The sequence below is a fragment of the Chiloscyllium plagiosum genome, unplaced genomic scaffold, assembly GCF_037043375.1.
Source record: "Chiloscyllium plagiosum isolate Xiang-an unplaced genomic scaffold, Cpla_swu_hap1 HiC_scaffold_49, whole genome shotgun sequence".
Classification (NCBI taxonomy): Eukaryota; Metazoa; Chordata; class Chondrichthyes; order Orectolobiformes; family Hemiscylliidae; genus Chiloscyllium; species Chiloscyllium plagiosum.
The window spans coordinates 13,220,137-13,242,369 of NW_028270187.1; the positions used below are offsets into that span (position 1 = coordinate 13,220,137).

Sequence of the window (22,233 nt, forward strand, 5' to 3'; positions counted from 1 at the left end):
ACAAATATTAATTCCTTTAAGAAAGTAACATAACTGGAAAATAGAAACACAAATGAAATAAGTGGAACACTCTTACTCAGGCAGAATGTAACTGTTGGAGAGAGTCTTGCATCACAGTGTTAGTCCCTGTTTCTGGTTCAGGAGGCGTGTGCAAAAATCAGACCTGGAGCAGGGGTGTGCAGTAACGTCTCTGGGCCTCGATTTAGTGTATAGTGGACAACAGATGTTAGTGTCAGGTATGCTGCAGACAGAAACCTTGTGATGTATTTTTTTTTCTTCTTTTCTTTTTGGAGTCTCCTGTTTTTTTTTCTTTTTATATTTTTTTAATATATTAACCCCCACACTACCACCTAAGTGCGGTAGTGCTTATTTTTTCCCCAGCACCCATGGTGTGTGTGTGTGCAGGTGTGAGACACAGTGAAAGACATAAAGTGACCTTGTGATGTATTGTATGTTGAAACTTTATTGCTGGAACAGCACAGCAGGTCAGGCAGCATCCAGGGAACAGGAGATTCGACGTTTCGGGCACAGGCCCTTCTGGAATCTCCTGTTCCCTGGATGCTGCCTGACCTGCTGTGCTGTTCCAGCAATAAAGTTTCAACTTTGATCTCCAGCATCTGCAGACCTCACTTTCTCCTGATGTATTGTATGCCACAACGAGAGACCCCAGGTGTTTCTGTTTATTCACTCTGGGACGTGGACGTCGCTGGCTGAGCCTAGCATTTATTCCCCTTTGAGCAGGCAGTGGTGAGCCACCTTCTGGAATAGCTGTTGTCCATGTCCTGCCTACAATGCCATGAACAGGGAATTCCAAGGTCTTGATCAAGTGACAGTGAAGGAAAGGGGATATATTTCCAAGTGATTATGGTGTGTGGCTTAGAGAGAAACTTGCCCTCTATCAAGCTGATGTCTCCCTACATCAACTGCATTTAACTTTTCAGATGGAGCTTGCCCTGAGTTTGGAAAGTTTTACAATTTACACAATTTTTGTATTACTTTTGTAAACTTAACAAAACTTTCAGGTTCTGTGAGATCCCAAGACTAGGCATACAAATTGGTTAGAAAATAAACAGACAAATATAAAGCCTGGGAACAATTTAGAGTTCAGGGCAGAGGAGATGATATAGGGGTTGCAGTGAGAGAGAGACTCACTGAGATCTTTATAGAGAGAGGGGGAGAACTTCTTCAAGGTAGGCATCCTTACAAAAGATTTTGCAGTATGCTTAAAATCAACTTTGTGAACTTCACCAGTTTCCTCATTTCCCCTCCCTCCACCTTACACCAGTTCCAACCTGTCAGCTCAGCAGCATCCTCATGACCTGTCCGACCTGCCAATTTTCCTTCACACCTATCCGCTCCACCCTCCTCTCTGACCTATCACCTTCATCCCCACCTCCATCCATCTATTAAACTCTGAACTACTTTCTCCCCAGGACACACACACACACCCAACTCCCTTTTATCTCTCCATCCTGGAGGCTCCCAACCTTATGCCTGATGAAGGAATGCCCAAACCATTGATTTTCCGGCTCCTCGGATGCTGCCTGACCTGCTGTGCTTTTCCAGCAACCCTCTAATCTTGACTCTGATCTCCACCATCTGCAGTCCTCACTTTTGCCACAATTTAAAGTTCAGCAAACAATGAGATCAAGGGCATTGATTAAGAGAGAGAAAATGAGGACTGGAATAAGCATGCAGATGTTTTGAAAAAGAAACTAACTGTTAAAGTATTGATAAATGTGTAAAGAGGAAATTGGAAAAAAAACATGGGTTCGTGAACACAAAGATCAATAAGAGGCAGTCCATAATAGGGAGCAAAAGTGGATATCCACCCAAATACATAACTGTTGTTCTCTGATCACAAAGGACGACACAAATGAAGCACCAGAAATGTTGGGGAACACAGAGTTCAGTGAGAGCGAAAAACTGAAACAAATCAGTATTGTTTGGAAAATTGTGTTGGGACAATGGATAGGATTGAAGCTGGGAAACAGCAGGGCCTGGTCATCCACATCCCAGAGTACTTAACATAGTGGTCACAGAAATAGTGAATAGCCATGTTCCAAGATTCCAGGGGCGTTGCAATGTTTTCCACAGATTGTGGGTTAGCTAATGTAACCAATCTATTTGAAAAGCAAGTTAGAGATAATCTGGGAATTATTGGCCACTCAGCCCGCAGGAAAAATAAACACATACTTGCAGAGTGTCTGTGAAAAAAAAGATTGGGACCAAACAAAGTCAGGCAGCTTCAAAGGAGAAGGAGAATCGACATTTTGGGCATAAGCCCTTCTTCAGCTTATGCCCGAAACGTCGATTCTCCTACTCCTTTGATGCTGCCTGACCTGCTGCGCTTTTCCAGCAACACATTTTTAAGCTCTGATCTCCAGCATCTGCAGTCCTTACTTTCTCCTACCAAACAAAGTCACCATGGATTTGAAATGTCTGTTCTTGTGTCATAATGTTTTATGTTCTCAGCTTGGCAAATCTGCTGGAGTAGAGGTAATATTCAGATGGCATCATTCAGATGTTTCTTTTGACAAAGTAAAACACATAAAACAAAATAAAGAACATGGTGTTGAGATGGATTTTAAAACAAAACTGGTTGGCTGAAAGAAAACACGTAGAGGGAGTAAATAGATAATTTTTTCGTTGATAAGCTATGACTAGGAATCATGGCAAGAATCATGATTAGAATCCTACTCTTCACAATATAGTCACAATGATTTAGAAGAGAAAACTAAATGTAATATTTCCAGCTTGAGAAATGAATAAAACTGGGTTGGATGGTGAGGTGTGAAAGAAGATGCATTGTGATTGTGTTGAGGAGAAGTCAATGGGCAAAAGCAACTTAATTAGATTACTTACAGTGTGGAAACAAGCCCTTTGGCCCAACAAGTCCACACCGACCCTCCAAAGCGTAACCCACCCAGACCCATTCCCCTACATTTACCCCTTCTCCTAACACTACGGGCAATTTAGCATGGCCAATTCACCAAACCTGTGCATTTTTGCACTGTGGGAGGAAACCAGAGCACCCGGAGGAAACCCACGCAGACATGGGGAGAATGTGCAATCTCCACACAGTCAGTCGCCTCAGGCAGGAATTGAACCCAGGTCTCTGGCGCTGTGAGGCAGCAGTGCTAACCACTGTGCCAAAATGCTGCCTATACGGTGGATAAATGTAAGGTTTTTAGTAAGGACAGTCAGAGTTGATAAAAATGAAACTGGAAAAGCACAGCATCAGAGGACCAGCAAAGTCAATGTTTTATTTGCAAGTACAAATAAATCATATATTAGACATAGACAGCTGGGGTGAAATGCATCTCTTGAACATTATGCAAATAGTAAGGGCATTCTTGAGAGGGAGATTAGGAAATCAAAGAGGGGGATACCAGATAGTCTTGGCAGATAAGGTTAAGCATAATTCAACGAGATTCAACAAGATCATTCAATGCAAGTTAACAATGAGGGAGAGAAAGAGAGTAGGGCACCTTAAAGATCAAAGAGGTAGTTGTTGTTGGAGCCTTTTCCCCCCGAAAGGGAATGCAAACTCAGCAGGCAGGCAGAACTCAGGCAAATGGAGATTTATTCGTGCAAAACCCAGTTTGAAGCAGGGGAAAAGGATTCTCTCCAGAGACCTGCCCTGAAAGGGAGATCATGACACACTCTAAATTTATAACATAAAGCAGTATTTTTATAAATTTGCTGATAACAATCACATACAACTTGATCACTCTGATCCTTCTTCATACTTCGTAAACTCAATCCTATAAGATACCGAATCAATGACGGGCAGTCCCTTACCAGGCCTCAGCTTCCCATGACCTCATGGCATTGAACAGACACGATAATCACTCTTCATTCACATTCCAAAGTTAATTGCTAGACTCCTTCACACCTCTCAGGCTGGCTTGATCTGTGAGTCAGTTTGAATTCTGTTATTCATTGTATCTCATGTGCTTTCTTTATGAAATTCTGTTATTCGTCTTATATTTCCCATTGTCCTAATTAAAATGTGTGTTTAAAATACCAAATACATTTAATTTTAACTAGTTGCTATAAGATTTGTAAGAATGCTTTCTGTTCTGGTTAGTTAAGTTTAGGCCTGTTTTCAAAGACCTTTTCTGTAATGTGAACGGTTTTCAAAACAGCAATACCCATTTTCCTGAGTTTGCCTGCTTCCCAGTAAAAATACTGATGTAAAAATTCATTTTCTGCCTCTCCCATCTTCTGAAATTCAAACAGAATTGCAGGGGTGAACTGGATCTGCTGGTAACAAAAAATGGCCCATGTCTGCTCACCCAAAATGGCTGACAAATGTCTACCCTTAGTACATTGTCATTAATAGCTGTGAATAATCTAGTTTGTCCAGGGCAAATGAGGGTACATCTAAAAACAGTTCACATTACAGAAAAGGAAATGCTGGAGGTCTTTGAAAACAAAGTTGGATAATCTCAGAGATCTGATCTAGTGTCTCAGAACATTGTGGGAAGTTAAGGAGGATATTCTGGTGCCCCTTGCAGACATTGGATATCAGGTCATATTTCGCCATTATATCAAGAAGGGATGTAAGGAGAAGCCTGGGAAGTATAGACCTGTGAGTCTGACTTGTGTGGTGGGTACATTGTTGGAGGTGATTCTGAAAGATAGGATTCAAATGTACGGTTTGGGGAAGGGTGGTGGGAGAGGGCAAGGAATGATTAGGAATTGTCAGGATTGTTTTGTAGAAGGAAATTATATTTCCCAAAGTTGATTGAGATTGTTGTGGGAGTATCCAAGAAGATTGAGGGCACTGTGGTAAACATTATTGACTTGAAGTTTTGTAAAGCCTTTTACAAGATTCTGCGTGGTAGACTAAATAGCAAGGTTAGATTACATGGGATTCAGATTGAGTGTGCCAACTGAATATAAAATTGGCATAACAGCAGGAGGTGGATAGTTGCTTATTAGACTGGATGCAAGTTACCAATGATGTTCCACCCCAATCGGTGCTGGGTCCACTTTTGCTTGTTTTTTATGTAAATGATTTCGATGAAAATACAGAAGGCATGGTTAGTAATTTTGCAGATGTCATCAAAATTGATGGTATAGTGAACAGCGAAGGCTATCTCAGATTAGAAACAAATCTTGATTAAATCAGTCAATGGCATGAGGAATGGCAGATGGAGTTATTGAGGCATTGTATATTTACAAAACAAACAAAGGTAGGACTTATACAATTACGAGTAGGGCCTTGGGTAGTGCTGTTGAACAGAGAGACCTAGTTGGCCAGCTGCATATTTTTGAAGTTTGCTTCACATGTAGACAATGTGGTGAAGAAAACATCTAGCGTGCTTGCCTTCATTGCTCAGACCTTTGAGTACAGGAGTTGTATAGGATGTTGATGAGTCCTCTTCTGGATTACCGTATCAAGTTCTGGTCACCCTGTTATCAAAAGTATACTATTGAGCTGGAAAGGGTTCAGAAAAACTTTACTAGGATATTGATGGGAATGGAGGGATTCCGTTGTAAGAATAGGCTGGGACTTCTGTTTTTTGGAGCCTAAGATCTTGATGGGTGGTAGAGTTTTGACAATCATGAGGGCTAAAGGTAAAGGGAACGGTAGGTTTTTTTTTATGGTAAGAGATCGCAAAACTATGAGACATATTTTTAAGTAAAAGGAAAAAGATTTTAAAAGTAAGTTTTTAAAAACAGTATGGATTGTATGGAATTAATTTCAAAAGGGGGTGATGCATATGGATACAGTCACAATGTAGATCATTGTTAAGATTTTGGATGGTTATGTGCCAAGGACAGGCAGGACAGGCAAGTGGGACTTGTCTAGTTTGAGATTATATTGGGTGTGGACTGGTTGGACAGAAGGATTGGTTTCTGTGCTATTTGACTGACCCTTGCAAGAGTGAGGCAACTGTCCTGGTTTGATCTCAGTTCATTTTGAAAGCTTGGAAACGACAGCAGAAAGTCTCATTCAGAGCACTGTGCAATTAAACAACAGTCTCGGTGTATGGGAAATTTAACTGTAAAATGAATCTATCTGTGGAATTCAAAGATAGGGCACTTCTGTTTGGCAGAGGTGGGTATTGCAAATGCTGGAGATCAGAGTGGTGCTTCAAAAGTACAGCAGTTCATGCAGCATGCGAGAAGCAGGAAAATCGATGTTTCGGGCAAAAGGCTTTTGCCCAAAACGTCGATTTTCCTGCTCCTCAGGTGCTGCCTGACCTGCTGTGCTTTTCCAGCACCACTCGAATGTGGACTCACTTCTGTTTGCCAGAGATCAAAATCAGGGTCATACCCCACAGGGGCGGGTAGCTCCCGAACTGGCCGAGTATAAAATAGCAACTTGACCAACTCGAAGCAGCTGAAAAATGACTGTTGCCTTAATTCTGCTCCCTCTCTCCGGCCAGGGAAAGGACCCGACACAGGAACTCAGCCGAGAATAAAACACCAGGGTCAGCGACCACTCATTATAAACTTATTCGCGGCACTGGGGTCATTCAGCTCTTCCTAAATGCAGTTCAAGATAACGTGAAACTGTCTGTGAGCGGGTAGTACAGGGACAGAGTGATTCATTAGTGGGCGGCACGGTGGCACAGTGGTTAGCACTGCTGCCTCACAGCGCCAGAGTTCAATTCCCGCCTCAAGCGACTGTCTGTGTGCAGTTTGCACGTTCTCCCCGTGTGTGCGTGGGTTTCCTCCGGGTGCTCCGGGTTCCTCCCACAGTCCAAAGATGTGCAGGTCAGGTGGATTGGCCCTGCTAAATTGCCCGTAGTGCCAGGTGAAGGGGTAAATGGAGGTAAAATGTGGGTTGCGGTTCGGTGTGGACTTGTTGGGCTGAAGGGCCTGTTTCCACATTGTAATGTGATGTGATCTGATTTATAGGACGATAATTAAAGAGACGAGACCACAGACATCTACAAGCAATATAAATTATGTACTCCGAGCACTGTTAAGATAGCGTTGTATCAATACGGCTCAAACGGTAAACGGTCATGAGGAAAGGTTTCATATTCGATCCTACACAATGACAGTACAGTATCGAATAAGGCAGGGACTGACACCGATACCAATTAAATGAAGGTAATTCAATCCGACAGACCGGGGTGTTCAGCTCCTTTCACAGATGCTGTGAGTGGCTCTTAAAAGAGCCTTTGGGTTGTCAGATTCAAGGATGGTCTCTTCATTTTTTAGCAGATCCAGCAGCGGAAGTTTTCTTGGGCAGCAGCACGGCCTGGATATTAGGCAGCACCCCGCCCTGAGCGATGGTCACCCCTCCCAGCAGCTTGTTGAGCTCCTCGTCGTTGCGCACGGCCAGCTGCAGGTGCCTGGGGATGATGCGGGTCTTCTTGTTGTCCCGGGCCGCGTTGCCGGCCAGCTCCAGGATTTCAGCCGTCAGATACTCCAGCACCGCAGCCAGATAGACCGGCGCACCGGCACCCACACGCTCAGCATAGTTACCCTTTCTCAGGAGCCTGTGAACACGGCCCACCGGGAACTGCAGGCCAGCCCGGGACGACCGAGACTTCGCCTTGGCGCGAGCTTTCCCACCGCCCTTTCCTCTTCCGGACATGGCCACAATCTCACAAGCACTTTCACAGAGAATGCTGCACTCCGCCCACATTGCGGCCTCTTATACCTTCGGGAGGAATGGTGGGGCGGCGATTTCTGATTGGTCCCATTGTCCAGCCCCTCCTAACGTTGTTTCAATTCCCAATCAGATATCTGCCTCATTCCCCAATCCGGAGAGGGCACGGGGAGGAGGGCGGAAAGTACCGGCGCCAAATCATCAACCGCTTTCTTTACAATTTGAAAAGCCCGCCAATATGTACCGAAAAGTAGGCAGTTTAAACACAGAAGAATGCACGAATACTCAAGATAATTTACTTCTACATGAAAAGTGGGCCCTTTACATTAACTCTCGACCTCATTCCCTAGCCTACTAGAACCTGCCCATTTCTAATCATGAATTGGGATTTTCCAAACGTTAAACATAAGCGGACCCAAAAAGAGGCGCCAAACCCTGCACTCTGCAACTAATCATTTACTTCACATTTCAACAGCACCCCGATATACTGGTACAACATGAGATTACGTCCTCCCGAGTAAGCGCATTAATAGTGAACACGATCGTTCGAGAATATTGTCAAGTTGCCCTCCTTGCTGGACAGGATCATAGATCGCTAAAAACTCCACATTCCCTCTGCCACTTCTGCAGCTGTTCTAGTTTTATTTCGGTGCATTTTCCGAGCTCTGCATCCGGACAATACCCGTGCGGAGATTTGGAAATTAAAAATAAATAAAGTAAAATCGGACTCAGAGGGAAACTTTTTTTTTGCTTGCCGGTGGGCGCTGGGGACACTTGGTTTGATGGGGATGAAACTCAGGGTTCATGCCCCACCGGGGTTTGTAGCTCCAGAACTGATCGCATAACAGAGTAACAAGGATACATACAATCAGCTGAAAAATGACACAGCGAGGTTTAACATGATCTCTCTCCCCAGGCACGGACTACAAGATATACATGAACGTATCCGAGAATAAGGCGCGGACCGGGTCAGCGATCAATCAATACTTGACAGAACGTTTATAAAACACAAATCTCGTATTAATTGTAAAAACACAATGATTCAGCCGTCTCGGGGAAGGTGTGGGTGGCTCTTAAAAGAGCCTTTGGGTTGTGGATGTGTTTGTTTCAGTGCAATGCGGTCCCTCACTTGGAGCTGGTGTACTTGGTCACCGCCTTTGTGCCCTCCGACACGGCGTGCTTGGCCAGCTCCCCGGGCAGCAGCAGCCGCACGGCGGTCTGGATCTCCCGGGAGCTGATGGTGCTGCGCTTGTTGTAATGGGCCAGGCGGGAAGCCTCCCCCGCGATGCGCTCGAAAATATCTTTGACGAACGAGTTCATGATGCTCATGGCCTTGGAGGAGATGCCGGTGTCGGGGTGAACCTGTTTCATCACTTTGTAGATGTAGATGGCGTAACTTTCTTTCCTGGACCGCCTCCTCTTCTTGCCGCCCTTCGCTGGCGCCCTCTTCACCGCTTTCTTCGCGCCCTTCTTGGCAACTTGACCCTTCTTTTCCTCAGCCATAGCGCCGCTCACTCTCAGACACAGAATAAGGGAAAGCGGACTCGGAGCTCGCTCTTTATAGACTGTCGGCGTCATCAATGCTAATGAGGGATGGGGGAAAGCCTGGTTCCTGATTGGCTACGTCGTAGGCACGGTAGCTTCTCTCTGATTGGTTAGTTTGGGACTCAATGTGGATCTGTGAAGATCTGCAATATCATCGGAAACACAAACCGAAATTTTGTTAAGGGATCAAATTCCGACCTTACTCTAAAATGTGAGATTCTAATTGTAATGTATTCTGTATCTTTTGATAATGGTTTTCTTTTCTGTTCCATTTTAAAATGGCATCACATTTGTTGTCAAGTGAGAAAATGCATTGCAATCTGACAGGGTGTGTGTTTTACTCCTGGAAATGATGAAACTATTTGACAATTACATTGTGTTAGAGGAAAATGGGAGTTAAGGAATGTTCTTTTTTGCTTGTGTTTCTTGCTCTACATTCTCTGAAGATAAAGGACATTCTACCATCATCTACTCTGTAAATTCCCTTCACTTATCTTTTCCCCTATTCTTCTTCAAATCTCCAATGAGTATCAGCCAAAGTATTCATACATTACTCAGAATAGCTGCCAGCCTGTGTATCATTGCCAGTTCTATTCTGATTACCTCAATGACTAAAGGGAACTGACGTACTGTGACCTGTGCCTTTTGCTTTCTGCTGACAACATGAATTTTACTCCCTGTTCGGCTCCTCAATCAGTGTCAGCAGCCTCCTGCCAATATTTCAGTTCCTGAAATCTTACTTTGCACTACATTAGAATAGATATTATTTAGTGCATTTCAGTTTCTAGCAGATTTTTTTTCATTATGAACTTTGCTATGTGGATTTTCTCTGAACTTTATTTGGTCACAAGTCATTTGTACTCACTCTGAACTGGTCACTGTTATTTCAGGATTATTTCGAACATGATACTTGTGTGAATTTTAATTGTGACAATCGCGTGTTTGGGCGGCACAGTGGTTCGCACTGTTGCCTCACAGCGCCAGAGACCCGGGTTCAATTCCCGCCTCAGGCGACTGACTGTGTGGAGTTTGCACATTCTCCCCGTGTCTGCGTGGGTTTACTCCGGGTGCTCCGGTTTCCTCCCACAGTCCAAAGATGTGCAGGTCAGGTGAATTAGATTAGATTAGATTAGATTACTTACAGTGTGGAAACAGGCCCTTCGGACCAACAAGTCCACACCGCCCCGCCGAAGCGCAACCCACCCATACCCCTACATTTACCCCTTACCTAACACTACGGGCAATTTAGCATGGCCAATTCACCTGGCCATGCTAAATTGCCCTTAGTGTTAGGTAAGGGGTAAATGTAGGGCTATGGGTGGGTTGCGCTTCGGCGGGTCAGTGTGGACTTGTTGGGCCGAAAGGCATGTCTCCACATTGTAATGTAATCTAATCTAATCTAAAAAAACTTGTTTTATCACCGTGATTCCCTGCTTACACTGTGAGATAGTGTTGTTCAGAATTTCAGGTTGGTTAAGGGTGTGTAAAACGGGACCGTGGTTTTTGATCTGTTCATGTGAGCTTTCAGGAGGTAAATGATTATTACTCTCTCACAATCTGTCCCTGTCAGTTTCTGCCATTTGAATGTGTGAGTGTAGTCATCAGTCTGTACCTGTCCGTTCTTCCACAGTGATTACATTAGTGTAATTATCACAATCCCAGAATGTCTCTGATGTGAGAATGTGTAAGGGTATTTACTATTGCAGTGCCTATCAGTCTTTGGTATGAGACTGTTTGACTGGCTTTATCAATCTGTACCCGTTTCTTTCTGCTCAATGAATTTGTCTGCGTAATTTTCAGTCTCCCAAAATCAGTCTCTGCTATGTGAATGTGGGAGTGCTTTTATCAGTATTACCTTGTCCATTTCTCTGTTGGGAATATGTCAATGTGGTTATCAACATGTACCTGTCAGCTTCTGTTTTGTGAGTATCTCAGTCTATCCTTTAGGTCTCTGCTGTGAGAATGTGTAATTGTAGTTATCAATCTGTCCCTGTCAGTGTTTGCTCTGTGAATGTGAGAATGTATTTACTAATTGGTCCCTGACAGTTTCTGCTATGTAAATGGGGGTTTTGCTATCCATGTCTTTATGTTCATTTCTGTTATGTGAATGTTTGACTGGCATTACCAATCAGTACCTATCAGTGTCTGCTCAGTGAATATGTCTGTGTAATGAACAGTCTATCCCTATCAGTCTCTGCTACGAGTCTGTGTGAATGCTTTTATCAGTCTCACCTTGTCAGGTTCTGTGTTGTAAACATGGTCATCAATCTTTCCCTGACATTTTCTGGTTTGTGAATATGAGAGTTTGGTTATCAATCTGTACCTGTCAGCTTCTGCTTTATGAATATCTAAATTTGGCTTAATCTATTCCTGAGTGTTTCTCTGGTGTGCATATGGCAGTGTAGTTATCTATCTGTACCAGTCTGTTTCTGTTACGTGAATATGAGGGCAGCTATCAGTTAGAATGATTGTGTGGCTTTAAAAGGTGCATTTTGTCCTGTCCATAGTAGTTAATATACAAAGCAATAAAGAAGAAATTGGAATTACTTAACTCTACTGGAATACTTAACAGAATAATGGATACAGTATCACTTCCTAATTAACTGTTCCAATACAGTAATATCCCATAAACATCCTTGGCAAAAGATAAATTCAATAAAGTATATAGTCTCACATCTGACTCCAGTAGCAGAAAGAGAATCTGCAGCTTCTGGCTGTAACTGAGAGGAAAAAACTATCTTTCCTGTCTTCAAGACACCAACAGTTTTGCTGAAAGCCAAAACTAAAAATGTCATTCTGTGAGAGCTTGACCACATCCATCCAGGCTGCTTCTGTTGTTCCAATTTTAAAAGGAGCCTTAAACTGTTTACTCTAGTGCAGACTTCTTGATACTTCTGCCATAAAGCCTCTCTTCAACAAGAAAGAAAGAACAAAATAAATATCTTCAAGCCACAATATCATCAAACCTTCCACCCCTCTTAAAAAGAGCCAATCAATATACAGAGATGGCCCAATTTTTAAAAATTCCTTAGCCTTACATTATTAGTAAACAATACTTACACACTTCATTGACTCTAAGCATGCAAACACTCACTACGACAGCCCACTTTTTCCTGCTATGTAACGCTTCCATCTTTTTTCATCAAAGTCACAACAACACCTTGGCAATTAGGTTCCCTCGCCCTGCCATGTATGTAATTTGCAAATTGAATGGCTGCGACAGTAAGCTTCATCTAAACAGTCTGTAATTTTTGTTCTTAAATTTCTCCAAAAACAATAAACTCAAGGTGTCCTTCTCAAACATGAAGTATTTCTGTTGATGAGTCTTCAGCTTTCTGTAAAGATGCCCGATAGGCCTCAAACTGTTGCTCTCGTGGCTCGGTGGCTCTGCCTTAAATTTGCTCTTCAAGAACAAAAAGACAAAAACCCGTTAAAGCCACAGTCTCAATCTCTCATTTCCTGCATTGTGGATATGAAAATTCATTTATCGACCTGTACCTGTCCATTCTTCTCACATGAACATGTAAATGTTGTCATTAATGTGTCCCTGTCAGTTATTGCAATTCAAGTGTATGACTATTGTTATAAATCTACGCTCTCAGTTTCTGCTGTGTGAATGTGAATTTAGTTATCAAACTGTACCTGTCAGTTCATGTTCTGTGAAATGGGAGTGTTATCAACTTGTACCTGTCAGTTTCTGCATTGTGAATATGGGAGTGCACTTATTAATCTTTCTAGGACAGTTACTATTGTGTAAAAGTGTGAGTGTACTTACCTATCTGTCCGTCTCAGTTTCCGACATCTGAATGTAATTTTAGCTATCCTAACATACCTATCAGTTTTTCTTTTATCTCTGCGAATGAGTGTGTCACCTTCAGTCTCTACCTGACAGCATTTGAGTTTGGTTATTGATCCGTAATGCCACTTTCTGATAGGTGAACATTTGAGCACAGTCATTCATCTGTACGTGATACTTTCTGATATCTGAATATGAAAGTGTAGTTGTCAACCCATTCCTGTTGGTGTGTGCAATGAAAATAAGAGAGTGTGTGTCACTTTCTGTCATGTGAACATCTCAGTGTTAGGAATCTATCCATGACATTGTTTCTGCAAAATGAATGAGTGAACAAAGGTATCAATGCATGCTTGTCAGTTTCTATTTGGTAAAGGGATGTATCTCTCTGGCAGCCACTAATATTCTCTGTGAGGGTGTGATTCGTTATGTGATACTTGTTATGAGGGTGATTGCAGGCAGATCTGTTTCAGTTCATGAGTGCATATTTTGGACTAGAATTCAGACTTTCCAGTTTCAAAATTGTGCAAATATCAATGAGCTGTGAATGGTGAATTTGTTCAAACTGGACATATGTGCATTGTGAACTGTGAGAAAGAAACAAACTGATATCTTCTCAATTGTTTGAACATCTCTCTCAAACTGAGCTCAATGTGTAGCTGACTCAATTCACTCCGACAGTGGAAAGAATGTTCTTCGCTCTGACAGCAGTAACATACCTGCTGTTTGTTAGAAGCAGCTGGTCACACTTGGCTCTGTACCGAGGGAATATTACATTGTCTTGATCCTTCAAGTATTTACCTGGAGGAAAACAGAAGTGAAATCTCCTGTAAATCACCATCAGCCAAGTTTGCCCATCTTTAATTGATCAACGCAACATTCTGTTAATAATCATGAATTTTGTATTTAAAGCCAGGAATTCAAACAGAACAACATGTCTGATTCTACTCTTGCTCCATGTCTGGTGATTTTTCTTTTTGTTAATTCAATACCAATTGACTGAGGTCCAGAAACGAACCAATAACTGTACAGCTCCATGAATGGGACTATCCAATGCAAGTGGGTCTGTGAATATGAGTTTAGTTATTGAACTATTCATGTCAATTCCTACTTTGTGAATAACAACCACACTCTCACATTCTGTCCTTCTAAGCCTTACTTAAATTACTTCTGTATTCACATAGCAGTGACACACAGCGACAGATTGATATAGAACTATAGATCCATTGAAATGACATTGCACATAAGAGGGCCATTTAGCCTATCTTGTCCATTCCAACACAAACACACCAGATGGCCATTTAATCCCATGTTCCTGCTAACAGCCCATAACCCTGCAGCTGAGAGCACGGCCTATTTCTGCAATCTCAATTTTCAATTTGTTCCTGCCAGTCTCTGTTTCATGGATATGTAAATATAGCTGTCAATTTTTCCTGTATGAATATTTGAATGGAGTTATCAATCTGTCCATGTCTGCTATATGCATACAGGCATGCAGTTATCAATCTGTACCTAACAGTTTCTGCTCTGTGTCTGAGGGTGTATTTATGAATCTATTGCCGTCAGTGTTTGCAATGTGAAAGTAAATTGATCAATCTTTCCTCATTAGTTTCTGTTCTCTGAATCAGAGTGTTTAATTATCAATGAGTAACTGTCAGTTTTTGGCTTTGTGAATGTGTAAATGAATTTATCATGCCGTACCTATCAGATTCTGCTTTGAGTTTTTCTGAGAGTTTAGTTTAATCTGTCCCTGTCAGAATCTGTAAATGTAGTTACCAATCCATACCTGTCAGTTTTTCTGGCTGAATATGTGTGCGAAATGTCAGGCTATCCCTGACCAATTCCACTGTGTAAATATGAGAAATTCGGAAGCAATGCTTCCTGTCAGTCTCTGCAATGTGAATATGTGAGTGTATTTATCAATATTTCCCTGTCAGTTTCTGCTCGGTGAGACAGTGTTGTGATCAATACATTCTGCCCTATGAATATTTGAGTGTCTTTATCAAATTATACTTGTCAGAAAATTTTCTCTGCATATACAGAAGTTTAGCAGTCAGTTTCGTCAATGTGAATATGTGAGCACAGGTTTGAATCTATGCCTATCTGTTTCTGCCAAGTCAATATGAGAGTGCAGTTTTCAATCTCTACCTGTCATATTTTGCGTGAAATTGAGTGTACTTATCAAACTGTATCTGAGAGTTTATGTTAAGTGAAAGTGAAGTGTTGTTAACAAAAAGTCACAGGTACAATTTGATATGTGACTAGAAGAGTGTAATTTCCAATCTGTCCCTGTCATTGTCTTCTCCATAAATCCGAGGTAGTAATTAAATTATACTTGCCGGTCTTTGCTATGTGAATGAGAGTGTACATCTCAACCAATATCTGGCAGTATGAGTTATGAGAATGAGAGTGTTGCTATCAGTCTGTACCTTTCAGTTTCTGTTATTTCAACATGTGAGTTTAGTTATCTATCTGTACCAATCAGTTTCTGCTTGGTGAATATGTGAGTGCATATAACAATCATTCCTTGTCAGTATCTGTGTTGTGAATATGTGAATGAGGGTATCAATTTGTAAACCTGTCAGTTTCAGACATGTACGTATGGAAATATACCCGTCAGATTCTGCTCTGTGAATATGGTGCAGTAATCAATCTGTCTTTGCTTTGTGAACATCCAAATATAGTCATTAATATGGACATGTCAGTTTCCACTATGTGAATGCGTATGTGTATTTCTTAACCTACCCCTGTGAGGTTCTGCTGTCTATGGGAGTGTTGACATGAACATGTAGCTGCAAGTTTCTGGTTTGGTAACGTTTGAATGCCTTTGTCAAAATGTATGTCAGTTTCTGTAATGTGAATGTGTCAGTCCAGTAATCAATTTACAACTGTAACTTTCTGTTCTGTGCATATGTAAGTGGTGGTTATCATCTGTACCTGTTAGTTTCTGCTTCATAAATGAATGAGGGGAGTTGTCCACCTGTTCCTGTCAGTTTGTGCTGTGAATGTGTCAGAGTAGTTAACAGTCTGCATCTGTCAATTTCTACAAGGTGAATGAGAGAGTGTAGTTCCCAATATGGACCTGTGAGATTCTGATCTGTTATGATTGAGTATTGTTATCAAACTGTACATGACAATGTATTTATCCCTCTGTGAACTTGGAAGTGTAGTAATAAATTTTTACCTGTTCGGTTATGCTGTGGGAAAGTTCTTGTCAGTTTCCTCCAAGTGAGTTTAGTTATCCATCTGTGCCGGCCAGTTTCTGCTATCTGAATGTATGAGTGCAAGTATCAATCTGTGTGTCTCAGTTTCTGCAACATCAATAAGCAAGTTAAATCTTTGATCTGTACCTGTCAGTTTCAGATATGTGAATGTATGAATGCTGTTATTAATATATCCCTGAATGTTTCTGCTTGTAAAAATGCAAATATATTCATTAAATTATCCCTGTCATTTTCTGCAAAGTGAATATGAAAATGTAGTTATCAATCTGTAACTGTCAGTTTCTGTTCTGTGAATATACAAGTGTTGTAATCAATCTGTACCAGCCAGTTTCTGCAGTATGAATATTATTGTAGAATGCGGCACATTATGCGACACAGTGGCTGGATCTGTTGCCTCACAGCGCCAGGGACTTGGATTCGATTCGGGCGACTGTCTGCATGGAGTGCACATACTCCCCGTGTCTGTGTGGGTTTCCTCTGGCTGCCCCGGTTTCCTCCCACAGTCCAAAGAACAGGTTAAGTGAATTGGCCATGCTAAACTGCCCATAGTGTTCAGGGATGTGTGGGTTAGGTGCATTAGTCAGGGGTAAATGTAGAGTGATAAGGGAATGGCTCTGGTTGAGATAATCTTCAGAGGGTCAGGCTGAATGTCCTGTTTTGAAACTGTACGGATTCTAATTCTAACTAAAAGACTATATCTGAAAGTTTCTGCTAGATGAATTATTACATATAAATTGATTAGTTATTAATCTCTCCCCATCAGTTTCTGATTTGATAATGTATGAACGCACTTATCAATCTGAATCTGCTATTTTTTTGTAATATGAATATGGGAGTACAGTTACTGTTCTATGCCTGGAGACATAGGAGTGGAAGCTAGGAAACTTGGGGAAATGGATATTGATATCTTGAAAAATATTTGATGTCAGTGCACATGCCAAAAGTGCAGGTGTTAGAGATGTTAAAAAATAAATAAAGGTGTATCAAACTCTCAGACCTGATCAAGTATATCCCTTGATGTTGTAGGAAGCTGTATTGGTAATTTGAATAAATGATATTGTTTGCTTACTTTTTTTTAGAATATCTCAAAGGGAGGGTCAATCTATCCCTGTCAGTTATTGCAATGTGAATTTGTGACTGTGGTTATAAATCTGTACCTGTCAGTTTCTATGTGAATATGTGGGTGCAGTTACCCATCTCAGTTTCTGCAATGTGAATGAGAGTATAATTATCAGTCTCTAGCAGTCAGCTTCTCCAACATCTATATGTGATGTTAGTTATGGAGCTGAACCTCTGTTAGTTTCTGTCATATGAATGTGTGAGTGTCATCATCAATCTGTCCCAGTCAGTTTCTGTAATGTGAATGGGTGTGAGTAGATATCAACCTGCAACTGTTTCTGCCATGTGAATATGAGTTGAATATGAGAGTGTAGTTGTCAGGCTTTGTTTGTCAAACTGAGTATTGTTATCAATCTATACTTGTCAGATTCTGCTGTGCTTTATGCAATATGAAACTGAGTGTTATTGCTAATCTGTTCCTGTCAGTTTCTGCTTTGTGGATATGATACATTTGTTATCAAACGTTCCCTGACAGTAACTACAATGTGAATGTCAGGGTTTATTTACTAATTTGTTCCTAGCAGTTTCAGCTGTGTGTATTTAAGTGTGCAGTTATTAATCTGTAACTTTCAGTGTCTGCCATGTGAATGTGCGAGTGCATTTATCCTATCAGCTTCTGTGTTACGAATATGTGAATGTGCTTAACAATTTGTACCTGCCAGTTCCGATATTTAAATATCATCCTCAATTTCTCCTTATCGATTTCTCCTATATGTGTTACCGTGTGCAGTTAGTAATCTGTACATGAACTTTTCTGCAATTTGAAAATTAGAATATACTTACCAATCTAACTGCTCTGTAAATGTATAAGTAGAGTCATCAAACTATACATGCCAGCTTCTGCTTTCTGACTATGAATTTAGATATTAATCTTTGCCTGTCAATTTCAGCTACGTGAATGTGTGAGTGCACTTATCAATATGTACCTGTTAGTTTTTGCTCAGTGCATTTGATTTGTGTCATGGATTGTGCAATGGGAAATTAAAGGGTTTTCCAACTCCTATAGTGCAGACTCAAACTGGCAGGAATGATACCATGGGCTGTTCTTCAGGATGTCATCAGTTTTTCCTCAGTGCATAGCTACATACTTTTGTGAATAATGTTGAGAAATGGATAGGTGTTACATTCCTTTGGTAGTGTCAAAATGAAAGGGGAACAAACAAATAAATTGTATTGTAGCCGATTGACCACAATGTTTCTGCTACAGGAAAGAGAATTGGCTAGTTCACTTCATTATTCTATTGTGAGTATTACATAATCCTGCTCTGTGGAGTGATGGTGCAAGCCATTAGCAGTACTCTCCTGGTGCTCTATGGTGGCAATGAGGAAAGCGAAAACACTTGTATTTTTGTCATGCAGCAGAGAAGATTTAAATCATTCAGGCAAATTTATTGAACTCTACTTTCAAAAAAAGGAGAATTTACAAATTAATTTCTTTGTTGAATTAAAGGGTGATTACTTGATTATATTGTTAAATTGACGATATGACATTTGATTTTCTTGCTTGTTTGTGATATTTCATAGGGTGGGGAATTTGGGATTCTTTGTAGAAGATTAAAGTGAATTTGGAGACCAAGTTACACATTTTTAAATTAAAAAATGAATACTGGGCAGTGTGAAAATGTAATTTCTATCCATGCAAGGTGAATATGTTGAGATCAAGGTGGGGTTGGCAGCTCCTCTGCTGCCATGACACACTTAGTGAAATGGAATGCTGGCTGAATGGGATTTAGTTGCTTGTTTTTGTGTAAGCATTTCGTAAATATTCATTTCTGTTTCCTCCAGTGTTAATGTGTGTACATCGCTGTTAGTCTCTGTATCTTGGGTGTTGATATGATGGTTCAATCTGGATCAGTCAGTACCTTTGTGTATGTGTGTGTGTGCTCAGTAATTATTCACTACTTGTCACATATGGTTGTTGACATCATGCTTTTACATAATTTCATTGTTTGTCCAATTTGTGACATTTAAAATTCCCATTTAAAATGTAAACTTGATTTAGTACACCAATTGCCTACATCAGACAACCAGTCAGCTTCAAAAATACTGTGAATGGTTGTGGCCTATGAATCATATCAATTGAAACTGGGAAGATGTCTATGGAGAATGCAGAGAAAAAAGAAACTTGTCTTTCCGCAATTGTATCTGACTGTTTGCTTGTTTGGATATATCTCTGGAAATTGAGCTCAAACTAAGTCTGATCCAATCAGTTCCGTATCTGTGCTTTCAGCTTTGACAGTGGTAACATACCTGCTGTTTGTTTGAAGCAGCTGGTCAAACTTGGCTTTGTACTGAGGAAATATGACATTGTCTTCATCATTCAAATACTTGTTTGGAGGAAGACGGAAGATTTTTCAGCTGTAAATCAACATAAGCCAAGTTAGGCAAGATTAAACTGATCAGTGTGATAGTCAGTTAATAATCATTAGGATATTTTTAAACCTCGCAATTCAAACAGAACCAGGTTTCAATTCCACTCTTTCCCCGAGTGGCTCCTGGTCACCTTTTATTTGCATCTTTGCAACAATTGGGTGAGATCCAGAACTAACGTCTGCACACATCCATGAATGAGAATTCTTGATGCAGCTGCAATGCTGACAAATATCAATAGTAAGCTGCCAATACACTAAATGTTGAAGGAAAGAACAAGTGACGCTATGTCTATTGTTTTACTCGAAACTTCAAATCTGTTCACTCTAATACGTGTCCTTTATACGATTTCCAAAATTATGGTCTGTGCTTCCATTATTCAGCGCCCCATATCAATAAACAGCGTGAAACAGAAGTTAAGCAGAATTCCCATCAGTGTTTAGGGGATTACAAACCCCAAGAATGTCCCACAGCAGCTTCTTCCCGCTCTGCCTCCCTCAGCAGGCCCACACACAGCCCGAGAAAGGCCTCTCTCTTCCCCCCAGCCCGCTCACTCCAAGTTCCGGGCCCAGTTCCTGCTCCGCTCGGCCTCTTACATACAGCCCCCGGTTCTCCCTGAACTCACCCCGAATCAATCCCGGTCTCGGAGACCCCCTGTGTCCCAGGCTCCCATCCCGATGTGCTGCTGGAAGGAGCCTGCTGTTCCCTCGCTTCCCTGGGCGCTGATCTCTCCATTGCGGTCTGTTTCAAACAAACCTCTTGCACTCACTGAGTCAACGCTCCTCAATGGCAGCGCTGGGGGAGGGACTCACGCATGCGCTCCTCTGGGCAGGACCAATCAGCTTTGGGAAAGGGGCAGCACCGCGCATGCGCTATTTCAGGTAGCCAGAACAAATCATTTACAATAAACCGACAGTGACAGCAGCAGTGCTAAACTCAGACTCAGTATCAGGGATTAGGATCAAAGCACAAATATTACTTCCAAAAAAACGAGAGACTAAATGAGCTTGGATTGTTCTTTTTTCGAGCCGAGATGTCTGAGGTGGCACATGATTGTGGTGTGAAAGATTATGAGGCGTATGGAGAGGGTGAATGTCGAGAAGCTGTTTCCCTTGTTTGAGCGATCAATCACAAGTGGTGATTGGGTTAGAATATGGTAAAAAATAAGGATTCTCACTATGATGTAGGATGGGGGTAAATATATTGAGGGAAAGTCTCTTTCGCTCAGCAAGTGGTGGAAATCTGGAAGATACTGCCTGGGAAGGCAGTGAAACCAGGAAAGCTGAACCTTGTAAAAGTATTTGGATGAGCACTTGAAATGTCATACCATTTAAGGATATGGGACAAGTGCAGGAAATTAGCAAACATTCAGTGGTAGATATTGTGGGTGCAGACACGATGCCTGAACGGCTTTTCTGTCTGTATGAGTATATGCATGCCAGCTTTTGCTCTGTGTATCTCAGGGTGCAGTTAATAATTTGTATCTGTCAGTGTTTGGTTTCTGACTATGTAATTGCATTTATCATATGCCACCTGTCAAGCTTTTGCAGTGTATATATGAAAGTCTAGTTACAAACCTGTAACTTTCAGGTTGTAGACACATACAACCTTTGATCCAACTAGTGCACACTGACCAGATACCCTAAACTAATCAAATCTCATTGGCTGGCATGGAATGATAGAGATATATAGCATGGAAACAGACCCTTCGGTCCAACCCGTCCATGTCGACCAGATATCCCAACCCAATCTAGTCCCACCTGCCAGCATCCAGCCTATATCCCTCCAAAACCTTCCTATTCATATACCCATCCAAATTCCTTTTAAGTGTTGCAATTGAACCAGCCTCCACCACTTCCTCTGGCAGCTCATTACATACCCGCACCACCCTCTGTGTGAAAACGTTGCCCCTTAGGTCTCTTTTATATCTTTGTCCTCTCACCCTAAACCCCTCTTGATCTGGACTCCCTGACCCAAGGGAAAAGACTTAGCCTATTTACCCTATCCATGCCCCTCATAATTTTGTAAACCTCTATAAGGTCACCACTCAGCCTCCGACGCTCCAGGGAAAACAGCCCCAGTCTGTTCAGCCTCTCCCTATAGCTCAAATCCTCCAACCCTGGCAACATCCTTGTAAATATTTTCTGAACCCTTTCAAGTTTCACAACATCTTTCCGATAGGAAGGAGACCAGAATTGCATGCAATATTCCAACAGGGGCCTAACCAATGTCCTCCCAACTCTTGTTCTCAATACTCTGAACAATAAAAGAAAGCATACCAAACGCCTTCTTCATTATCCTACCCATCTGTGACTCTACTTTCAAGGAGCTATGAACGTGCATTCCAAGGTCTCTTTGTTCAACAACACTCCCTAGGACCTTACCGTTAAGTGTATAAGTCCTGCTAAGATTTGCTTTCCCAAAATGCAACAGCTCGCATTTATCTGAATTAAACTCCATCTGCCACTTCTCAGCCCATTGGTCCATCTGGTCAAGATCTTGTTGTAATTTGAGGTAACCCTCTTCGCTGTCCACCTTCATTTCCATTATATAAATGATGAAAAGTCGTGGACCTAGCACTGATCCTTATGGCACTCCAG

General features: G+C 41.6%; 2 protein-coding genes and 1 long non-coding RNA gene across 4 annotated transcripts; all 3 read right to left on the bottom strand.

Moving 5' to 3' along the window:
* Positions 1–6,941: 6,941 nt before the first annotated feature.
* Positions 6,942–7,618, bottom strand: LOC148135606 (histone H2A-like). The gene has a single exon (XM_087984863.1). It carries the CDS (start codon positions 7,616–7,618, stop codon positions 7,178–7,180), a length of 441 nt encoding a protein of 146 aa, XP_087840989.1. The 3' UTR covers positions 6,942–7,177.
* A 100-nt stretch (positions 7,619–7,718) lies between these two features.
* Positions 7,719–9,230, bottom strand: LOC122545991 (histone H2B-like). The gene has a single exon (XM_043684840.2). It carries the CDS (start codon positions 9,158–9,160, stop codon positions 8,708–8,710), a length of 453 nt encoding a protein of 150 aa, XP_043540775.2. The 5' UTR covers positions 9,161–9,230; the 3' UTR covers positions 7,719–8,707.
* A 1,938-nt stretch (positions 9,231–11,168) lies between these two features.
* Positions 11,169–20,389, bottom strand: LOC122544674 (uncharacterized). 2 transcript variants are annotated; one of them, XR_015755008.1, is made up of 5 exons: positions 20,259–20,389; positions 19,514–19,621; positions 13,640–13,721; positions 12,188–12,530; positions 11,169–12,037 (listed from the first exon to the last, which is right to left on the bottom strand). It is a non-coding gene; the product is annotated as an uncharacterized LOC122544674 (long non-coding RNA). The 2 variants fall into 2 exon arrangements; XR_015755007.1 differs by lacking the exon at positions 11,169–12,037 and having other exon boundaries at positions 12,082–12,530.
* Positions 20,390–22,233: the final 1,844 nt, after the last annotated feature.

What these genes read in the sequence shown, in the direction of transcription:
- LOC122545991 (XM_043684840.2), bottom strand. Translation starts at nt 9,160, where the DNA reads ATGACGCCGACAGTCTATAAAGAGCGAGCTCCGAGTCCGCTTTCCCTT.
- LOC148135606 (XM_087984863.1), bottom strand. Translation starts at nt 7,618, where the DNA reads ATGTGGGCGGAGTGCAGCATTCTCTGTGAAAGTGCTTGTGAGATTGTG.